Here is a 22,450-nt window from a genome sequence, read left to right on the forward strand (position 1 = left end):
TATCGGTAAAAAAGCCAATATCGGACAACCCAACTTTTCACATGTTGAGAATTAGAAATAAAATACCAGTGATGCCCTTACATAGATATCAAAGGTGTTTTATGTACAATATTCATGCCAATGAATAAGTGTAAATGTTAATGAACAGATCAGTGCAAAACATGGACACCAAACCCAGAGGATGTGGATGTTCTAAAATCTAGACCAGCCCACTGCTGGACCGACCACACACACACACACACACACACACACACACACACACACACACACACACACACACACACACACACACACACACACACACACACACACACACACACACACACACACACACACACACACACACACACACACACACACACACACACACACACAGGTTTGGGGGGGGGGGGGGTACTGACCTCAGTATCTGCAGTCTACAGTGTGGACTCTTCATTGCGTCACAAAGCTGCTTCACCTCTGATGCTGACAGGATGCACAGAGTTATTTCCAGTTCTATCAGATGGGACGGATTAGAGCTGAGAGCTGACACCAGGATCTCACAGCGTGTCTCATCCATGGGAAGGTCAACAAGTCTGTAATTACAGATTAAAAGGGAGAATGTGTTTTAGCTTTATGACAAAACAGTCGTTGACGTTATCAAACATACGTCATAGAGTTAAAAATAATAGAGAGGGCACCCGAAATCTCCTCCCATCCACTTGCATTGAGTTGCTCACCCAGCGCATGGGCCTAAATCACCCCTTCTTCCGGGTTGGAAATTTGGTGGGCGAGGCCTATTTTGGGCCCAGTGCGTCACTTCTGTGACGCGTTTTGCGTCACAGAAGCGCGCAGCCCCGTGCGCAAGCTCGTGCGCAAGCTCGTGCACATGCTCGTGAGTCGAGCCCATTGGTCGAAACCGTTTCGCTCGTTCGTGTTGGGCCCCCTAAGCTGCAGTACCATGAATGGCCAGCATGTCCATTTGGCTTCAATGAAACTACTGGGTTCTGGGGGCTTGACATACGTCCAACGAGTGGTAATATAGAGCATAGCAGAGGCCGCCATTTTGTGGTTCCACAGATAGAAAACCCATTATGTGTTGCCATGTCTGCTTATTATAAGCAACTTTTGGCTTGTTTTTCTTTGAAGTCTCTTGTAAATATTGGTGGTTGTGTTTTTTTGGGGGCTTGTTTCTAAAGATAGTTGCTTTTGTTTGCTGATGTTGTTTAAAGTGGCTCTCAAACATTTTCATGTCGAGAACCCCAAATCAATATCTATTTGTCTGTGGGCCCCCATATGAAAATATTTTGTGCAGGGGACCCCCATACAAGATTTGTTTTGAAAATAGCAGATCACGTTATGAGCTTGTAGATCTGCTTTTTTTTTTTCAAATAGCCAATGTATATAGGCTTAAAGGGCTTTTACAGTAGTCACTTCTTTTGGGCTGGTTTTCTTAGACCTGGTTGCTTATGGTTGAACTGGACATGGGTTTTATAATGACTCTGTGTTTAGTGTTAAGCTGTACTGGGATCAGTGTGGTAAAATGTCAAGTTTCATGGAATAAAAGCAGACCAACAGAATAAAATTCAAATGTAAAACTAAAATGTAAAAGGTTTTTGTTGACTAAGATAAAGACTAAATGCTTGACTTTTAGTCGACTAAAACTAAACTAAATAAAAACAGAATGAGCTTGACTAAATAAATACGATATAAACTAACAAGGGTGATTGAAACTGGACTAAGACTGAGACTCAATTAAAATAAATTCTAAAACAATGCACACTAAAGGATAACAATAAAAGCCCCAAGGGACTTGTTTCTATTGGTCCATTGGAAACAAGCCCTCTGAGGCTAAATGTTTGAAAACAAGTTTAGTTGTAAACAAAGGACCATTTCCATGTCATGTTAATCTAATGGATAATAAAGTTTTCTTTATCTTTATTTATGAGCCAATACAGCATTATTGAGTTACTCATGGATGACAGAATGAAGCCACAAAATATGACTTTGCACTTTAAATACAATGTCTATGTACAGTGTGACGTTCACTTTAAATACAATGTCTATGTACAGTGTGACGTTCACTTTAAATACAATGTCTATGTACAGTGTGACGTTCACTTTAAATACAATGTCTGTGACGTTCACTTTAAATACAATGTCTATGTACAGTGTGACGTTCACTTTAAATACAATGTCTATGTACAGTGTGACGTTCACTTTAAATACAATGTCTATGTACAGTGTGACGTTCACTTTAAGTACAATGTCTATGTACAGTGTGACGTTCACTTTAAGTACAATGTCTATGTACAGTGTGACGTTCACTTTAAATACAATGTCTATGTACAGTGTGACGTTCACTTTAAATACAATGTCTACGTACAGTGTGACGTTCACTTTAAATACAATGTCTACGTACAGTGTGACGTTCACTTTAAATACAATGTCTATGTACAGTGTGACGTTCACTTTAAATACAATGTCTATGTACAGTGTGACGTTCACTTTAAATACAATGTCTATGTACAGTGTGACGTTCACTTTAAATATAATGTCTATGTACAGTGTGACGTTCACTTTAAATACAATGTCTATGTACAGTGTGACGTTCACTTTAAATACAATGTCTATGTACAGTGTGACGTTCACTTTAAATATAATGTCTATGTATAGTGTGACGTTCACTTTAAATATAATGTCTATGTATAGTGTGACGTTCACTTTAAATACAATGTCTATGTACAGTGTGACGTTCACTTTAAATACAATGTCTATGTACAGTGTGACGTTCACTTTAAATACAATGTCTATGTACAGTGTGACGTTCACTTTAAATATAATGTCTATGTACAGTGTGACGTTCACTTTAAATACAATGTCTATGTACAGTGTGACGTTCACTTTAAATACAATGTCTATGTACAGTGTGACGTTCACTTTAAATACAATGTCTATGTACAGTGTGACGTTCACTTTAAATACAATGTCTATGTACAGTGTGACGTTCACTTTAAATACAATGTCTATGTACAGTGTGACGTTCACTAAATGAACTTAGACTGTGGAAATTTTTAATTGAATATTTAATTATATGATATACTATATTTAATACATATTTATTTTCATAGAATCAAACGTTTTATGGTCATGATTCACCAGGATCCTGGATGGCTTGATTCTAGGCTTTAAAAAATGGATATAAATATTTTTGGAAATCTCTATGGGAAAAGACTAATGGGGTCTTGATCTATGGAACCAGAAAATGGCCGCCACCGCTATGCTCTATATCATGTCAAGTATATATTTGTATTTCATTCTAGGATGTTTTGTGTGTAATGTAAAAGCAATATTATAATATAACATATCACAGAGTTTAAATGAAAGCAATCATTAATACGATGTTATCATTATTCATACTTTACTTCGGTTACTAATACTAGACCATATAATACTATTGTAGATGCTGTATATAATCCAATGTTTTACAGTATTTGTATAATTGATAATGTAAAATGTGTTTAACATTTAAAAGTTGAATATTTAGTGATGTTTAAAATGACTGACTGAAGATTTACTATGATTCCTCCATTTTAAGTTTTATGTTTAAATCCACATGAATACTAACCGAGCCTTTCTGCAGTTCCTCACAGCTGGCAGCAGTCTATATCGCCCGTACGATGATGTGTTGTATGACTGAGGGTCAAACTCATCCAGAACCTTCTCTGACATCATCAGCATGAAGGCCAGAGCTGAACACTGGGTGTCAGAAAGTTCCTTCTCTGATTTGTTCTCTGGCTTCAGGAACTGTTGGATCTCCTGCAGTACTGAGTCATCCTTCATCTCCATCAAACAGTGGAAGATGTTGATGCATCTGTCGGGAGAGTCATCGTAGTCAATCTCCTTCAGGTTGTTGATGGCTCTCTGGATGCTCTCTGGACTGTTCTTTCTCTGACCCAGCAGGCCTCCTAACAGTCTCTGACTGGACTCCAGTGAGAGGCCATGAAGGAAGCGGACAAAGAGGTCCAGGTGGCCGTTTTTACTCTTCAGGGCTTTGAACATGGCTTTCTTCAGGAAGTCATCCAGGGAACTGTCACTGTTGTAACCTTCCAGGAATGTCTTCAGCACCTCCGTCTTCCTCTCATTGAAACAGTGTAACAGGTAAACTGCTGCCAGAAACTCCTGAATGCTCAGATGAATGAAGCTGTAGACCTTTCTCTGGAAGAGCACACTCTCTCTTTTGAAGATCTCTGTGCACACTCCTGAGTACAGCGATGCCTCTGTGACATCAAGACCACACTCTTCCAGGTCTTCTTGGTAGAACATGATGCTGCCTTTCTCCAGATGTTCAAATGCCAGCCTTCCCAGCTTCAGAAGAACCTCCCAGTCAGACTCCATCAGCTCCTGTTGATTCACGTCTTGTGAATACTTCTGCTTCTTTCTCCTTGTCTGGACCCGCACAAAGTGGCAGTACATCTCATTCAGGGTCGTGGGCAGCTGTCCTGGCTTGTATGTCTTCAACATGTCCTCCAGGACGGTAGCAGCGATCCAACAGAAGAGTGGGATGTGACACATGACGTAGAGGCTCCTTGTTTTGTTGATGTGTGAGATGATTTTACTGGCCAGCTCATCATCACTGAATCTCTTCCTGAAGTAGTCATTCTTCTGGAGGTCTGTGAACCCTCGTACTTCTGTCACCCTGTCAACACATTCAGGAGGGATCTGATTGGCTGCTGCAGGTCTGGTAGTTACCCAGAGGAGAGCTGCGGGGAGCATATTCCCCTGGATGAGGTTGGTCAACAACACGCCCACTGATGATGTCACTGTGACATCAGCAACAATGTCGTTGTTGTGGAAGTTCAGGGAAATTTTGCTTTCATCTAAACCATCAAAGATGAACAGAGTCGTACAGGCAGCAAGCTTCTCTGCTGTCAGCTTCTTCAATGTTGGATGGAACTCATGGATCAGTGTGAGAAGACTGAACTGCTTATGTCTGACCAAGTTCAACTCCCGGAACGACATCAGAATCACAAGATGGATGTGTTGATTGGCCACGCCCCCCGCCCAGTCCAGAGCGAACTTGTACGTAGAGAATGTTTTTCCAATGCCGGCGATGCCCTTTGTCAGAACACTTCGGATGGGTTTCACTCTGCCTTGTAAGAGTTTGAAGATGTCAGAGCACAGGATTGGCTTGTCAAGGAGGTTCTTCTCCATCCTGGATGCTGTCTCAAGCTGCCACACCTCATGTTGCTGATTAACACCTCCACTCTCTCCCTCTGTGATGTAGAGCTCTGTGTAGATCTTGTTGATGGAGGTTCCAGGTCCTGGTCCAGTGATGTCTTCTCTCTGACCTTCTTCTAACCTCTTTGTCACAACGATCATGTGTGGCTTTAAAATCTCCTGCAGACTGACATCCACTGGAACACAACAGTTCATCAATGTTAAACACACCTTCAGTCACAAATTTATATCCTATGGAAATATAGGATTTTTAACTAACTTTACTATGATTTATTTTCTAACCCTAACCCAGGATAAAATGTAAATAAAACACATTCTGACTCTGAAACAACTCAAAAGGCAACAACAACCACAACAACAAAACTATGTATTTATTCATATAACCAGTTGTAGTTTTGGTAGTTTAGAGTTATATTATTTAGTGAGTTATGTATTCCATGTATTTATTATTTACATCATGTTTCAAATGAATGATATGTCAGGCTTTACTTTGTTCAATGCTGGTGGGATGGTCACACACTGCACCGCTGGACAGATCAGTCCTCTCTCTGTGGAAACACACACACACACACACACACACACACACACACACACACACACACACACACACACACACACACACACACACACACACACACACACACACACACACACACACACACACACACAGAGTGGTGATTAGCATGAAGCTAGTAACTATAGATGGACGGTAACAGACTAGTTAAGTACTAGTTATGTAGTAAACAGTGAACTAGTAAAATGCTGCTCAAATAAAGGTTCCAGCTCCATTAACACATTTAGACCTGAGGCTCATTGTAAAAACCTCATGTTTTAATTCAAACATGTCATAAATAAACATGTTTCTATATATAACAACAGCTAACGTTACACAAAGATGTTCCTGGATTGAAAGGTATAACAACGTATAGGTGTTCCAGGTCTTAATGGGTTAATGGACAGAAAGTCATTAGTCACAGCTTTCTCTTTCTGACAGACACTGTTTACTTTATTCTTTCATTATATTCCATCTCAAACAATACATAACTTATAGTAACATTTATTCACACAATACTTCCTTCCTATTGAAAGACAATGGCCCTGATTCATTATGCTGGTTGTAAATATGGGGTAAATAAAGTTTGTAAAGGAGGGCGTATTTTCTGTAAGCTCAAACTGACGTGCAATTCCCAAAGGGCTTCGTATATCCCTGAAGCGTGCGGATCACCAGGTGTAGATCATGATTAATCTGGACGGCTTTATCCAACAACATCCAACTTCAACATCACCGTACTGAACAGTGTTGCCGTATCCGCTTATTATAAGTGAATTTGGGCTTATTTTTTTAAGTTGCTTGTAAATATTGGTAGCTGTGGGGTGCAGTTTTTTGGGCTTGTTTCTAAAGTGTAGTTGCTTATTTGGGCTTGCTTCACAATTGTTCAATTATTTTAACCAGTGGTTCTCAAATATTTTCATGTCATGGACCCCCAAGTTAATATGTAGGCTAATTTATCCCTATAACCCCCATCTGAAAATGTTTGGTGCCAGCTGGAGCCCTTACCAGATTTGTGTTGTTAGAATGCTTAAAAAATCTTCCAAATATTCCACATTTTATTTCAAGTTAAAAAAAATCACACCCTGTGTGAAGAGAGTGGTGACTTTGATGAGCCCCGTATTGATGTTGTCATCAATGTTTGTTTATTGGACAGATATACATACATACATACGGACACACGGACAAAGCCAGATATAGGAGTGGTTGGCACCACTCAAAAAGCAGATCTACAACTACAAGCTCACAACGTGTCACATCGCGAAGCGTTGTGAGCTTGCAGATCGGCTATTTTCAATAGGCTTGTAGATCGGCTATTTTCAATGTATACAGTAGCCTATATAATTTCAATGTATACAGGTTTAATTAAAGTGCTCATAATGGCCAAGTGCCATAGTTGCTTCTTTTGGGCTTGTTTTCCTAGATCTGGTTGCTTATTTCTCTCACAACATCTGGCAACGCTGGTGCAAGTTCTCTGGTGCGTCTCTCGTCTAAACATAACAGATGCGGCGTTGCATCGCCTTGACTAGTACAACTGTTCTGTGTTCTGTCTGGAAGAGAGTCCTTCGATCGCACGATGGATCAAGTAATAAATGCTCTCATGTGTAAGGAGAGTAAAGAAGTTTACAAGGTTTAACCCCATGACCAAATAAAAGGCTAATAAAACATGGAAAGGACATTATATAAGCCTTTTCTAATGAACATTGCTCACCTTTACCGAGGTAAAAATATGATGAAATCCAGCATACAAGTGGAACGCATGTTTGCAGACAGGCTACATGCACCCAGCTGATCAATACACCTTGTTACGTTACCGCTGTGCTTCTTTACACTTTATAACAGATGTTCTGTTCCTGTTTCTATAGTTAACTAAATAATATCTAATCTACTCCATCATGTAGAGATGATTATAGTTAACTTAATAATATCTATCTACTCCATCATGTAGAGATGATTATAGTTAACTAAATAATATCTAATCTACTCCATCATGTAGAGATGATTATAGTTAACTTAATAATATCTATCTACTCCATCATGTAGAGATGATTATAGTTAACTTAATAATATCTATCTACTCCATCATGTAGAGATGATTATAGTTAACTTAATAATATCTATCTACTCCATCATGTAGAGATGATTATAGTTAACTAAATTATATCTAATCTACTCCATCATGTAGAGATGATTATAGTTAACTAAATAATATCTAATCTACTCCATCATGTAGAGATGATTATAGTTAACTTAATAATATCTATCTACTCCATCATGTAGAGATGATTATAGTTAACTTAATAATATCTATCTACTCCATCATGTAGAGATGATTATAGTTAACTTAATAATATCTATCTACTCCATCATGTAGAGATGATTATAGTTAACTTAATAATATCTATCTACTCCATCATGTAGAGATGATTATAGTTAACTTAATAATATCTAATCTACTCCATCATGCAGAGATGATTATAGTTAACTTAATAATATTTATCTACTCCATCATGTAGAGATGATTATAGTTAACTTAATAATATTTATCTACTCCATCATGTAGAGATGATTATAGTTAACTTAATAATATCTAATCTACTCCATCATGTAGAGATGATTATAGTTAACTAAATAATATCTAATCTACTCCATCATGCAGAGATGATTATAGTTAACTTAATAATATTTATCTACTCCATCATTTAGAGATGATTATAGTTAACTTAATAATATCTAATCTACTCCATCATGCAGAGATGATTATAGTTAACTTAATAATATCTAATCTACTCCATCATGTAGAGATGATTATAGTTAACTAAATAATATCTAATCTACTCCATCATGCAGAGATGATTATAGTTAACTTAATAATATTTATCTACTCCATCATTTAGAGATGATTATAGTTAACTTAATAATATCTATCTACTCCATCATGCAGAGATGATTATAGTTAACTTAATAATATCTATCTACTCCATCATGTAGAGATGATTATAGTTAACTTAATAATATCTATCTACTCCATCATGCAGAGATGATTATAGTTAACTTAATAATATCTATCTACTCCATCATGCAGAGATGATTATAGTTAACTTAATAATATCTATCTACTCCATCATGTAGAGATGATTATAGTTAACTAAATAATACAGGTAGTACAAGATGACTAAACACCACAGTGTTTAGTCATCTTGCGTTGAACATAGAGCAGTATATCATTACATCACTAACTATGTTACAATGTCTCCACTCATACAGTTAAACAACTGTCTGAAGAAGTTAATATTAACTATGTTACCATGTCTCCACTCATACAGTTAAACTACTGTCTGAAGAAGTTAACACTATGTTACCATGTCTCCACTCATACAGTTAAACTACTGTATGAAGAAGTTAACACTATGTTACCATGTCTCCACTCATACAGTTAAACTACTGTATGAAGAAGTTAACACTATGTTACCATGTCTCCACTCATACAGTTAAACTACTGTATGAAGAAGTTAACACTATGTTACCATGTCTCCACTCATACAGTTAAACTACTGTATGAAGAAGTTAACACTATGTTACCATGTCTCCACTCATACAGTTAAACTACTGTATGAAGAAGTTAACAACTATGTTACCATGTCTCCACTCATACAGTTAAACGAGAGTTATGCAAATAACTAAGGTTCTACGAATTCCGGATGACCGCCAGAGGCAGTGTTTTCAACACCTGGATATTCATCGCGCGCTCGCGCATAGGTCGAATATTAATACCAACAAAGTCACTCGTGACCTGTGTACGCGCACGCCACCTATATAGGTGCGGTGCACACAGCGATCATCCTCTTGAAATCTTTTCGTCGAGAATGAGATTCCGAGTGACAGTCAACTCTGGCGGTCATCCGGAATTCGTAGAACCTTAGTTATATGCATAACTCTCGTTCTACTTCATTCCTTCTGACCGCCAGAGGCAGTGTTTTCAACACCTGGATGACTAATACCAACATAGTCACGAGGAATCTGCGCTTACCGAGGTCGGTTTGCAGATAGAATGAACAGACAACAACACAGCCGTCGCTGCGAGACGGCCAGGTTGACTATATATATATATATACAGGAGCGGGCAAAAACCCATGAAAGATGAAGCCCATTCGGCTGCATCTCCTGGCCTGCTCCAAGCCTGTATCACTGAGGGAGAGGCTCTGGCAACACCCGCGGTCAAGAAATGCCTTGGGGGAAACCTAGAGGTCCACTTAAGACGTACATTTGCCTGAACGCAGCAATGAAAGTCTCCATTAAGCCAAGGCACAGCTGTGCCCTTCATCACAGACAAATACAACCAAACTCCAGCCATCACAGCTATGTCCTGCCACAGAGCCCGGACGGGACACAATAGGCAGGTACTAGAATGCAGTTGCTCCATCCTTGGTTGAGGAGCAAACTAACAAATAAATAGGCTAGCTGACGTGAAAGGCAGAAAGCCTCTGAGGACGTAAGGAGGGGTCGGCCATATGGTAAACCCAGACCCATCGGAATCCCACTTTAACAGTCTCTGGCAATGGCCAGGGAATGAAGCCCACCTACTCACTTTTGCAGATGAAGCAGTGAGGACAGAGAGTACTAGCAGATAGTCATCTGAGAGCAGCCTGATGCACCGGCTGGGGACAAAGCTTCCAATACCACAGGCAAGCATCATGAGGGCACCCATGCAACCTGTGGGAGCCACATGCGGAAAGCATCTCCATGGTAGAGAGGCTGACCCCCCTACTCAACATCATCCGCAGATATCTAGGGCAGCATAAGCACAGAGCAAAGCTCCCACCTATACAGTGGCCCTTGTTCCAACTAGAGCACAATTCACACTCGCTGGCGTGCAACGCCCTGGTATATCAAAGCGGCAGGGCGAGAAACACCCTCAACGCTAATCCTTATTCTTTTATCTTTATTGTCGTCCAGCGACCAGCAGCATCGGGGCGAGACACACCCCCAATGCTTGCGGTATATCCAAGCGGCAGGGCGAGAAACACCCTCAACGCTAATCCTTATTCCTTTGGTACGATGTACGAAAATCCAGTAATGTTCGGACAATAGTTTTGAATTTCAGTGGTCAATGACGCAGCTGAAGGTCAGGAGTGAGGATGCCACCTGCACCTCCCCCCCAAACTGTGACAGGAGATCTTGTCTCCGTGGAGAGGCCAAGGCACTTCATTGAGAAGCTGCAGTAGGCCAGAGCATCCTGCCCTAACGGACTGGTCTGTCGCGGAAGGGAGACCTACAGCCAACAACGTGTTATACCCTCAAGGCTAACGGTACTACCGCTCTGCCATACATATGCACGTGATCCAAACTGCTATCGGATCCAAGAGGCTTCCAGTGGGAAACATGTCCGCAGCCTGGACTGTACACCCAACAAGCGCATTGCTATGAAATTTGCAAGATGAGGCAAGGCCCACCGATTTTTTTACGTGAAATTCATCCGCTGTATTTATTTACCCATCCTAGAACTACTAGGAGCAGTGAGCAGCCATTCAACGGCGTTCAGGGGGGCAATTAGGGGCTCAGATAGGGACACACATCGACCCATTGCTGGCCTGGCATCAAACCCGGGACATCCAGAGGCTCTGGCTCCCCATGCGGGCCACTAACCACTCAGTTATGGCCACCCCTTAGAAAAGCCACACGTGGCACTGACATTATGCAAGTAGACAGTCTGCTGATTCTCTAATCATGCAAGCAAACGCCTAGAGTGATAGGCGCTGCATAGGCGCTGTACAGGCGCTGTGTCTGCGTATCAACACTCGCATGCTGGAGGGCCAGGGCGAGGTAGTTAAGGGAATGTCCAATACATCCCATTCCAGCTTCTGTGGCATGGCTCTAGGTAGCAGACCAGAGACTAACACTGTGGCCATGAGCAACAGTCATCCAGCTCAACAGCTTCATCTAGTGACACCACCAGAGAAGCAATGTTTACAGTTTAGGCATTTAGCAGGCGCTCTTAATCCGGATCGACTTACAGTAAGGTAAGTAAAGTAAGCAATGTTGGCATCAACCACTAGCCTTAGGTCTAGGCCATATTGGGCTGTACTCCCCATGGCTGACCAATTAGCTAAACATTCACAGCCATAGCCTGTGTCAGGCACCATAGTCAGGACATGACTGGCGCAAGTAATGGACCTTCTCTTCTGGGACCAGCAATTGTTGCAATAATCCATGGGCAACAGCAACCGAGTGAGACACTCAATACTACTGATGACGTAGCCATAGCGAAAGCGAGAATCATTCAGGCTACAGTGTCAAGGACACAGTATGATATTTAAGAAGTGGTGAAGCGACACACTTCCCTCGTCATATAGAATTATTTAAGACTATTGCACTACCAAGCACATAGTATTATCTGGATAGCAGCAGAGCGACATACACTCAAGCTATGATATCAAGTATTCACAGTATACTGCATATGTTGAATAGCAGTAGTGAGTACCAGGTACACACAGTATTAGTGGGTAACAGCAGAAGAGCGAGATACACTCAGTGCTATTGATAACGTAGCCATAGCAAAAGAGCGAGAATCGTTCAAGCTACAGCGTCAAGTACCTATGTACTTGTTAATGTATTCCGTTGCCTTGGACCCCAGGAAGAATAGCTGCTGGCTGTCCTTTCGCCGCAGCTAATGGGGATCCATTGCCAATAAACAAGTTTATTGATTATCAGTACACCGAGTACAATGTTACTAATATGCAACGTCGTCGTAGCAAGGAGCGAGAACCACTCAAGCCACAGTGTCATGTCATGTGTCAAATACACACAGTATGATAACCAAGTGATGGCAAAGCGAGACACACTTGAACCATACTAACATTATAATTCCATTTTACTGCCAAGCACAAACAGTATAATCCGAATAGCAGCAGAGTCACACTCAAGCTATGATCCGTACTCGAACTGTGAGGTTAAGCACACACAGTGGCAGTATTGGCATATCCCTGTATATCACGGGCAAAATATGCTGCTTAAATCAGTACCGAGCAGCGTCTACCACTTGACATGTGTTTTGGCGCTCAGTGGAGTTGGGACCTGTATGCACACCCCTGTCCGGTAGTCTGTTATTCTCTGAACATAGCACCAAGTACATGCGGTAATAGGTACACAGTATATCGTCCAATAACGACAGAGCAAAGCACCCTCTGGGTGTCCTTTATTAGCTGCAGCCATCACGCTAACAAGCGCCACATGTCTGGTAGATAGAATGTCTGCGTTAGAGTGAGAACCACTCTTAGCCAAAACATCCACAGAAGAGCGCTCATACAATGGTGTACGCTTTAGGTATTTGTACCTAATGGAGTCAGTCCTCCGCCACTGCGCTCATTAACGCTTTGGTCATGTCCTTGAGGCGAAAGAACACCTTCTATGAGACACATTAACCAGTCAATCTGGCTCCACCGCCGTCGTGTCATCGAGGGGAGAGCACCGCCTATGAGACATCAATCAGGCGATCAGGTTCTGCCGCGGTCTCTCAAAGCGGCAGAGCAGACTATGCACTCTCAACGCTTTCGTCCAGCGACAAGCAGTAGCGGAGCAAGACACACTCCCAATGCTAGCGGTATATTCCAGTGGGCGCACGCTGCAGTGGTGTGGTCCCTCCAAAAGCGGCAGAGCGAGACACACTCTCAATGCTAATACTTTCCACTCCTTTCGTCCAGCGACAAGCGGTAGTGGAGCGAGACACACTCCCAATGCTCACGCTATATGGACGGTGGGCCGCCCCCGCCATGGTTTATCAAGCGGCAGAGCGAGATGCACTCTCAACGCTAATCCTTTTCCCTTCTTTCGTCCAGTGACAAGCAGTAGTGGAGCGACCAGCAGCAGCGGAGCGAGACACACTCCCAATGCTTGCGGTATATTAAGCGGCAGAGCGAAACACACTCTCAACGCTGATCCTTTATCCTTCTTTCGTCCAGCGACAAGCAGTAGCGGAGTGCAAGCAGTAGGGGAGTGAGAAACACTGTCAGGAGACTCCTGCAGGATCCAGGACCCTAGTCCGACACCCAAGTGACACCTAAGTGTCATTGGCTGTCCTGGCTGTCCTTCACACTTCCCGCCAATGGGGAGACGGCCCTTTGCAGCACCCGCCTCTCCTTTGCAGCAGAGAGAGAAAGGGAGAGAGCCTCAGGCAGGAGGGTTAGCCTAAATGCTAGCGTGCTTCATTAGACCTAGTTTGGCTATTAAGTTATTATTTGGCCATGTTCACACTGACTTCAATCTTAGCTATTGTTGGGAAGACCCGTGTGGTGTCACAAAATGTTGCCACCATTTATATAAAAAAATTAGAGCGTTTAGCGTCGCAGATTCTGTGACGCTAAATGTTGCCAGGTTTGGCGAGAGAAACAAGCAATCCAAAAAACAAGTAACCATGTCTATGAAAAGATTGGGGCAAAAAAAGCCTGCCGCAAGCGGCTATATTATGACTTTAGTCATTTCTTGTTTCTGTAAACACAGCCCAAACATTCACTCACCGTCGCCAATGTACAGCTATGGCTCCACGTTATCCGTGTCAGGACAAACCACAACGGTGCAGGCTGCAGCGGGGAAACTCACGCTGCTATTGTTGTTATGTTGCCCAGCGACCAGCAGCAGCGAGGCGAGACACACCCCCAATGCTTGCGGTATATCAAAGCGGCAGGGCGAAAAACACCCTCAACGCTAACTTTATTTGTTTATTTCTGTAACACAGTCCAAACATGCACTCACCGTCGCCAATGTACAGCTATGGCTCCACGCCTGGACCGCTACTCGATGCTATTGTAGTTAGCCACCAAGCCATTCTAGTTAGCTACCAACGCTAGCAGGCAGCAGCTAACTCCATTCACCGTCGTGACTCGTGCAGGGCTGTTTTTACATGCTTTTTTGTTTTGTTTTTCTCCTTCCTTCTGTCGTTCCTTTCCGACAGCCCCTGTGAACGGGGTAACGTAATTCCATGGTAGCAGACTGCGCAGTCTCTGGAGGACAGAGAGTCCGTTGCCCCAACCGTGTTGGTTGCGAGACTCCGTGCGCAGCTGCAAGTAATCGACCTACGCCGTGGAGGCGAAAAGATGAAAGAGGATGATCGCTGTGTGCACCGCACCTATATAGGTGGCGTGCGCGTACACAGGTCACGAGTGACTTTGTTGGTATTAATATTCGACCTATGCGCGAGCGCGCGATGAATATCCAGGTGTTGAAAACACTGCCTCTGGCGGTCAGAAGGAATGAAGTAGAACTACTGTATGAAGAAGTTAACACTATGTTACCATGTCTCCACTCATACAGTTAAACTACTGTATGAAGAAGTTAACACTATGTTATCATGTCTCCACTCATACAGTTAAACTACTGTATGAAGAAGTTAACACTATGTTACCATGTCTCCACTCATACAGTTAAACTACTGTATGAAGAAGTTAGCCTCCATAAACTTAAACTAAACATAAACTATGCTTCCACACTCCTAAACACAAACCCATTGACCATCTCCGTACTATAGTGGCAAAGCTGCAAGTGGCCCAGTTGCGTATTACCAATGGAGGTGTGCAGCGTGACTTCACATCACTAGAAGTGGCTAAAATAGCCCAGAGGTGATCGTCATATAGTGACAGCCATGAATACTGTCATCCACTAACCCTCTGTAACACTGCCTGGAAACTTTATTTTAACATATGCACCACATCAAAAACAATGTCTAGGCCATGCAGTTGTTCAACATTGATTAATTTCTCATATACAGCCCTCTTATTCAAGCTCTACAGCATTCTAAGAGGATTCTATAACAACATTGTGTTTTCTGATCAGTGATCTTACCTGTTGTCTGGTGGTCCAAGCTCATTACTGAAGTCTGAAGAGAGTCCAACAGACCTGCCACTCATCATAGACACATAGCTTTGTGCAGGAGATGCTGGTCTCTGGTTCTCAGCTCTGGAACCATCACAATATAAAAACTATCAGTGTCTGGATAATACATTCACCTCTGGAATCATCACAATATAAAAACTATCAGTGTCTTAATAACATGAATTAACTAGAAGGACAATATCAGTCACCAGAGGCAGAGACGTGTGTTTTAATGAGTCTAACATTCATTAGAAGTACAATATTCACCAGAAGCAGACGTGTGTTTTAATGAGTCTAACATTCATTAGAAGGACAATATCAGTCACCAGAGGCAGAGTTGTGTGTTTTAATGAGTCTAACGTTCATTAGAAGGACAATATCAGTCACTAGAAGCAGAGTTGTGTGTTTTAATGAGTCTAACGTTCATTAGAAGGACAATATCAGTCACCAGAAGCAGAGACGTGTGTTTTAATGAGTCTAACATTCATTAGAAGGACAATATCAGTCACTAGAAGCAGAGTTGTGTGTTTTAATGAGTCTAACGTTCATTAGAAGTACAATATTCACCAGAAGCAGACGTGTGTTTTAATGAGTCTAACATTCATTAGAAGGACAATATCAGTCACCAGAGGCAGAGACGTGTGTTTTAATGAGTCTAACATTCATTAGAAGGACAATATCAGTCACCAGAAGCAGACGTGTGTTTTAATGAGTCTAACATTCATTAGAAAGACAATATCAGTCACCAGAAGCAGAGACGTGTGTTTTAATGAGTCTAACATTCATTAGAAAGACAATATCAGTCACCAGAAGCAGACGTGTGTTTTAATGAGTCTAACGTTCATTAGAAGGACAATATCAGTCACCAGAAGCAGAGACGTGTGTTTTAATGAGTCTAACATTCATTAGAAGGACAATATCAGTCACTAGAAGCAGAGTTGTGTGTTTTAATGAGTCTAACGTTCATTAGAAGTACAATATTCACCAGAAGCAGACGTGTGTTTTAATGAGTCTAACATTCATTAGAAGGACAATATCAGTCACCAGAGGCAGAGACGTGTGTTTTAATGAGTCTAACATTCATTAGAAGTACAATATTCACCAGAAGCAGAGACGTGTGTTTTAATGAGTCTAACATTCATTAGAAGGACAATGTCAGTCACTAGAAGCAGAGTTGTGTGTTTTAATGAGTCTAACGTTCAATAGAAGGACAATATCAGTCACTAGAAGCAAAAAGGTGTGTTTTAATGAGTCTAACATTCATTAGAAGGTCAATATCAGTCACCAGAAGCAGAGACGTGTGTTTTAATGAGTCTAACATTCATTAAGGACAATATCAGCCACCAATGAATGTAACATGGTTAAAATGGAGTTTGAAGTTCCAATGGGTTTGTATAGGAAGGGGGCGTGTCTGATAAAATGAGTATCAAATATTTAAATACTGAATCAAGCAACTTATAGCAAACTATCTGGGGTGAAACATAAAAGCCTGAGTACACAAAAAATACTGATTTGAAAGTGAACTAGAAAAAGTGCTCCTCGGAGCACAGGTCTCCGCCAGGTATGTTATTCTGGCCTCCTGGTGGCGCTATAATAGGCCAATGTGAAAAGGGTGCCATTTATTCTTAGGTCTTTCACGGCAATCAGACACTGCATTCATGATTTGAGGCATTTTGTTCCAAAAATGTGTTTTGCTAAATTAGACCTGCTGGTGGCGCTGTAACAGGCCAATGTGAAAAGGGTGGCATTTCTTCCTCGGCCTAGTGGGAATGTGCGTGTGAAAATTCACGGAAATCGCAAGCTGCGTGCATAGTTGAGGCTTTTTGTTCAAAACGGACCAATCCTGCAAACTTTGGAAGCCAACCATAGGCAGTGAGGATGGAATATGGGAAATCGGACAGATCGGTGTTGATCACATGACTGTAGAGATACTGTGTACCGATTTGCATGACGTTTGGATAAAATCTGTAGGAGTAATGTAAAAAAATGGGTTTTGCACAAATCGGCCTCCAGGTGGCGCTATAACAGGTCCATGTGAAAAATTTGAGGCAGAGGTTCTGAATTGGCATCCAGGGAGTGTGTGTGCACAGTTTCGCAGCGACCGGGCCAACGGTGCCAGAGATTAGCTGCTAACACACAGACAGGACACACACACAGACACACGGACACACGGACACACGGACGGACGGAGGGTAAAACATACTCTCTCGCCATGCCTTCGGCCTGGCGGAGACAAATATCCCTTTAATATGTGTATTTTAAGTTATTTGCTTTAAGCCAGGTTATATCAGTGGAAAGTAGCATGCAGTTATACAGTGGTTCTCAAAGTATGGTCCGGGGCTCCCCAGGGGGCCTTGAGTAGGTTCCAGGGGGTCCCCAGCTAAACTGGTTAATATAGCACAACATATTTTCTGTGTGTGTGTGTGTGTGTGTGTGTGTGTGTGTGTGTGTGTGTGTGTGTGTGTGTGTGTGTGTGTGTGTGTGTGTGTGTGTGTGTGTGTGTGTGTGTGTGATTAAAATGAAATGATTAAAATGTGTGTGTGTGTGCACACTCGTGCGTGACAGTGTCGTGTCAGTTTCACAAAACCTAGATTGCAGATTAGTAGATCCAGCTCTCCTGGAAATAACAAGGCTTATCACGTTAATGACGGTAGGTGGCTATGTCTATTGTTCACGTTAGTATCAAAGTAGAATAACTGAATAGAGGGAGGAGACCATATATCTACAACAGAATGGCCTGCATACTATAGCATTGAAGTGGACATCTTGCCCCCACCAGCATTATAGGTTCGACAGCACTGCTACTGGCCTATAAACCAAATAGGCATTTGTCCCAACTACCTCATATAATATGAGTGAATAGTTGATCAACAATATAGGCATGTGACTGACTGGCCTATTAGTCCGGCAGCCCCCGAGGTGGGGTTGGGAAATGTGGTCTACTGCATTTTTTATTTATTTATTTGATTGGTCCAAAATATTGTCTATTCATGAAACCACCTGCTGACCAGCTGTCAGCATTGGTCAACAACATGTTTATAGGTGGGAATGTGTGATCATTCCTCTCTATTACAAAAATAGACTAATTGGACCCAGAAATGTTGTTTTTCTATTTACTTGTATTATTGAAATGTAATCTATAGGCCTATTGTATGAAAATAAACTTTGTTGCTAAGAGTTGAGTGTTGAACAAACGCACAATGTCATAAATGAGTGTCCTAGTCTCACTCTGAAGCCGCACTGAGGTGCCTGGACATTACCCAATGTTTGCTTTCTAAGCTCGATCTAGCCTTTGATTGCCTTTCAATAAAACCATATATGGTAGACATATGTATCACCTACATGTTACTGATTATAGGGAATGTTATATTATTGTAATCCGTTGTTTATTTCCTGAGCAATGGAATTATGTTGTGGCGAAAACTCTTTCTGAGCCGCTTGGACACTATATACTGACGTAACTAACGCTCGGCCCAAAACACAGTCGCCCCAGGCCAAATCCGGCGGTATACACCTGACCTCAGTAAATTATGGCTAAACTAAACCTAACCTTATTCCTAAACGTTACCTCACGGTGCCGAAACCTAACCTTATTCCTTAACTTAACTTCAGTAAAACTATATTTCTAATGAACCTTATCCTCAGTAAAACAAATACAAGAATACAATAACCGCTTGTCTGCGAAATAAATGGGGTGACGTGTTTTGGGTCGAGTCTTCCGTTTACCGTTTTCCACAACAGTGTGGCCAGAAGACTGAACATAATGGTGCTGGAGGTCCAACCTGGGTCCTACGACAACCTTTCTGGCCCAAAAATGATACATTTAGAATATATATATAATTTTTTTTGTACCATTGCTGTCATGGCTGTGCATCTGTTGTAGAGCTACATGATTATGGAAATAGTTATCATCACTACAATGGGTCCATATTGAGATTAGTTATTCAAAACATATATGCATTTATTGTGTAGAATTATTTATTTACTATTGTGCAGTAATAAAATACAATATGTCCCATAACATTAGCATGCCATTATTTGCCATACAGTTGAATTATTGCATTGCAAATTAAAACAAATATTGAAATAGCCTAACGCAGTGTGCTTCTCGAACCTTTTCATGCCAGGGACCTCCAAATTGATATGTATTTGGCTACGGACCACCAGAAGCAAAATATTTTATATATTTTATAGATATAGCTGGTGTTAATTATCTAGCGTTGCCCAGGCTAGTAACTAGCGCTGGTGAAGATGCTAATGTTACACTCTCGGACATGGGGATTCTAGTTTGGTTAATTGAAGATGCCAACAGCAAAGCTTGGTTACAAAGTTCTTAGGTTATTCCTTCCTTACGACTTGAGTTGAGATGTGCTGTCGTGTGTGTGAGGGGGGCGGGGGGGAATGTCAACAGGGCTGTGAGAGAAATAGGAGCTCTTTAGCCTAGTGTGTCTCTGTCTCTTGTCTCTGGCTGAAATGGGCTTTCTCTCTCTCTCGCTCTCTGACGTTGAATTGTGGGCGTGCACTCCATCTCAAATGTATAGGGGGCAGGGCTAAAGCCAAATTCCTAAAAAACGATTTCATAGAGCCATAACTCAGTTATGGCTATCATTAACTTTATCAGAGCGACCTCCAGTCTTCAACACCGACCGTTTCGTAAACTACTTGCCGATATGTCAGCTGATCATAGTGATTTACTGTTACATAATGATGTCCGGTGGCTAAGCAAGGGCAATGCCCTGAAGAGAGGAAATTGTAACTTTTCTCCTTGAATGCAAGCACAAGAAAGACAACGCGTGTCTGTTGCAAATGCAGGATGACGGATTTGTGTCAGAGATGTGCTTTTAAGCGTCATTTTTCATCACTTGAATGAACTTAATCTGGGACTGCAGGGTAGAAATAAAACAGTGGTTGATGTTGTTGAAAGTCTAACTGCATTTAAAAAGAAAATAGTTATTTTCTCATTTGATCTCACTAACAGAATGCTCCACTTTCCAAAACTTTGTGACTTCATCAAGTCATCAGCAAGTGCCACAGTCACTCAATTAATGTCAGATTTCTTGGATAAATTGAGGCATAACTTTGCAGCACGATTTGATGACTTTGACATGCCCAAAGAATTGCTGCATTTTGTGAGCAACCCATTTGCCAATGCATCTGATATTTCCACAAAAGGACAAGAGTTCCTTGCATCATATCACTTGACATTGATGAAGGTTCCCTGCAACTGTAAATAATTGACATGCAAGCATCATCTGCTCTGAAGCAGGCATTAGAGAACGTTTTGGACAAAGTGTATTCATGTGAACAAATTGCCCAACACAAAAAAGCTGGCCATATCTGTGTTAACAATGTTCGGATCAACATACACCTGTGAAACCAGCTTCTCTCACATGAACGCCATAAAAACAAACGCCCGTGCTTCCTTGAAAAACGCTCGCCCCCGTTTTGTTTGTGGACCAGCGGTTCTTGTATTCTTGTATGTGTGTTTTACTGAGGATAAGGTTAGAAATTAGTTTAGGTTTAGACAGTTTTACTGAGGTTACGTTTAGGAATAAGGTTAGGTTTAGGCATAGTTTTACTGAGGTTAAGGTTAGGAATAAGGTTAGGTTTAGACATAGTTTTACTGAGGTTAAGGATAGGAATAAGGTTAGGTTTAGACATAGTTTTACTGAGGTTAAGGTTAGGAATAAGGTTAGGTTTAGACATAGTTTTACTGAGGTTAAGATTAGGAATAAGGTTAGGTTTAGACATAGTTTTACTGAGGTTAAGGTTAGGAATAAGGTTAGGTTTAGACATAGTTTACTGAGGTTACGTTTAGGAATACGGTTAGGTTAGGTGTAGGCAAAGTTTACTGATGTTAAATTAGGAATAACAGGTGAATACCACCGGATTTGCCCCGGGGCGACTGTGTTTTGGGGCGAGCGTTTTGGTATTCTGGCTATGTGTAGGCACAGACTGCACAGTTGTTTGTTGGCTATTATCACCATCATGCTGAGCCTGTGACCGATCAGGTTTAGAACAGCATTCGTCGGCAGGTCTTTTTTTGTTGATTTTGGAGCAGCGAACGAGGTTACCTTTGGGAGGCTATTCATTAGTTTTCCTCTATTTTCTATTATTGTACGCTTTGAAGCACCACCTGCCCATTTGTGTTTCTTTTTTTTTTTTTGAAGGTCCCCTGAAGTTCGAGGCCCGTTTCAATTGAAATGAGTGAAACAAAGCAAAGGCCGCCACTGCCCATGTAAACTATTGTTCTGGACCCCCACCCTTCCATTCCTCCTCCATGTACACAATCAGTAAACCTCACAGTACATTCCTGATGGAAACTCCTTAATGTAACATGAATTAAAGTTTACAGTTTCTTACTTTGTCTGGGAGTCTGGTTCATTGCTGTGTTCTGGAGACTCTGGTGTCTGTCTCTGGTCGTCACTTCTGGAATCATAACAATCACACAACACTCTGTTTCTGACTCATATATTCCTGATGAAGAATCCTTAATAACATAAACTAACATTAAAGACGTGGTAAAATTAAACATACATTTTCAACCCTCTTAGAGCTTATCCCTGGTCATAATATAGACATACTTAATGCCTAAAATAAACTATGTTTTTTGTGTATTCTTCAAAATCAAAAGCCCCTAAAAAAAACAATCCTAATTAGTTTCTGTCAAAGGAAAAAGTACAACGTGATGACATACATATATGTCACAGTGAGATTGGAAAACCAGTCAGATTGAAAAAGTTGCACTCGGTTTCATCGTCTGAATCACTGCAGCAGTATTTCTTTTATAAGCTTACTTCCTCGTAAGCGATTCTT

The 22,450-nt window shown here is 41.4% G+C and overlaps 1 protein-coding gene across 9 annotated transcripts in view; it reads right to left on the reverse strand.

The window, feature by feature from the left end:
• LOC311063266 (uncharacterized protein) overlaps positions 1-22,450 on the reverse strand; it is a 151,760-nt gene that overhangs the window by 77,518 nt on the left and 51,792 nt on the right. For 8 of the 9 annotated variants that reach the window (XM_084082575.1, XM_084082578.1, XM_084082579.1 and 5 more), the window contains 5 exons: positions 21,998-22,063; positions 15,605-15,718; positions 5,710-5,768; positions 3,608-5,396; positions 402-575 (listed from right to left, as the gene is read on the reverse strand). In XM_084082575.1, coding sequence (XP_083938701.1) covers positions 402-575; positions 3,608-5,396; positions 5,710-5,768; positions 15,605-15,718; positions 21,998-22,063 — 2,202 coding nt within the window. The remainder of the gene's footprint in view (positions 1-401; positions 576-3,607; positions 5,397-5,709; positions 5,769-15,604; positions 15,719-21,997; positions 22,064-22,450) is intronic. The other variant, XM_084082581.1, reaches the window with a different exon arrangement.

Source organism: Gymnoscopelus microlampas (assembly GCF_963454915.1).
Source record: "Gymnoscopelus microlampas genome assembly, chromosome: 16".
Lineage (NCBI taxonomy): Eukaryota > Metazoa > Chordata > Actinopteri > Myctophiformes > Myctophidae > Gymnoscopelus > Gymnoscopelus microlampas.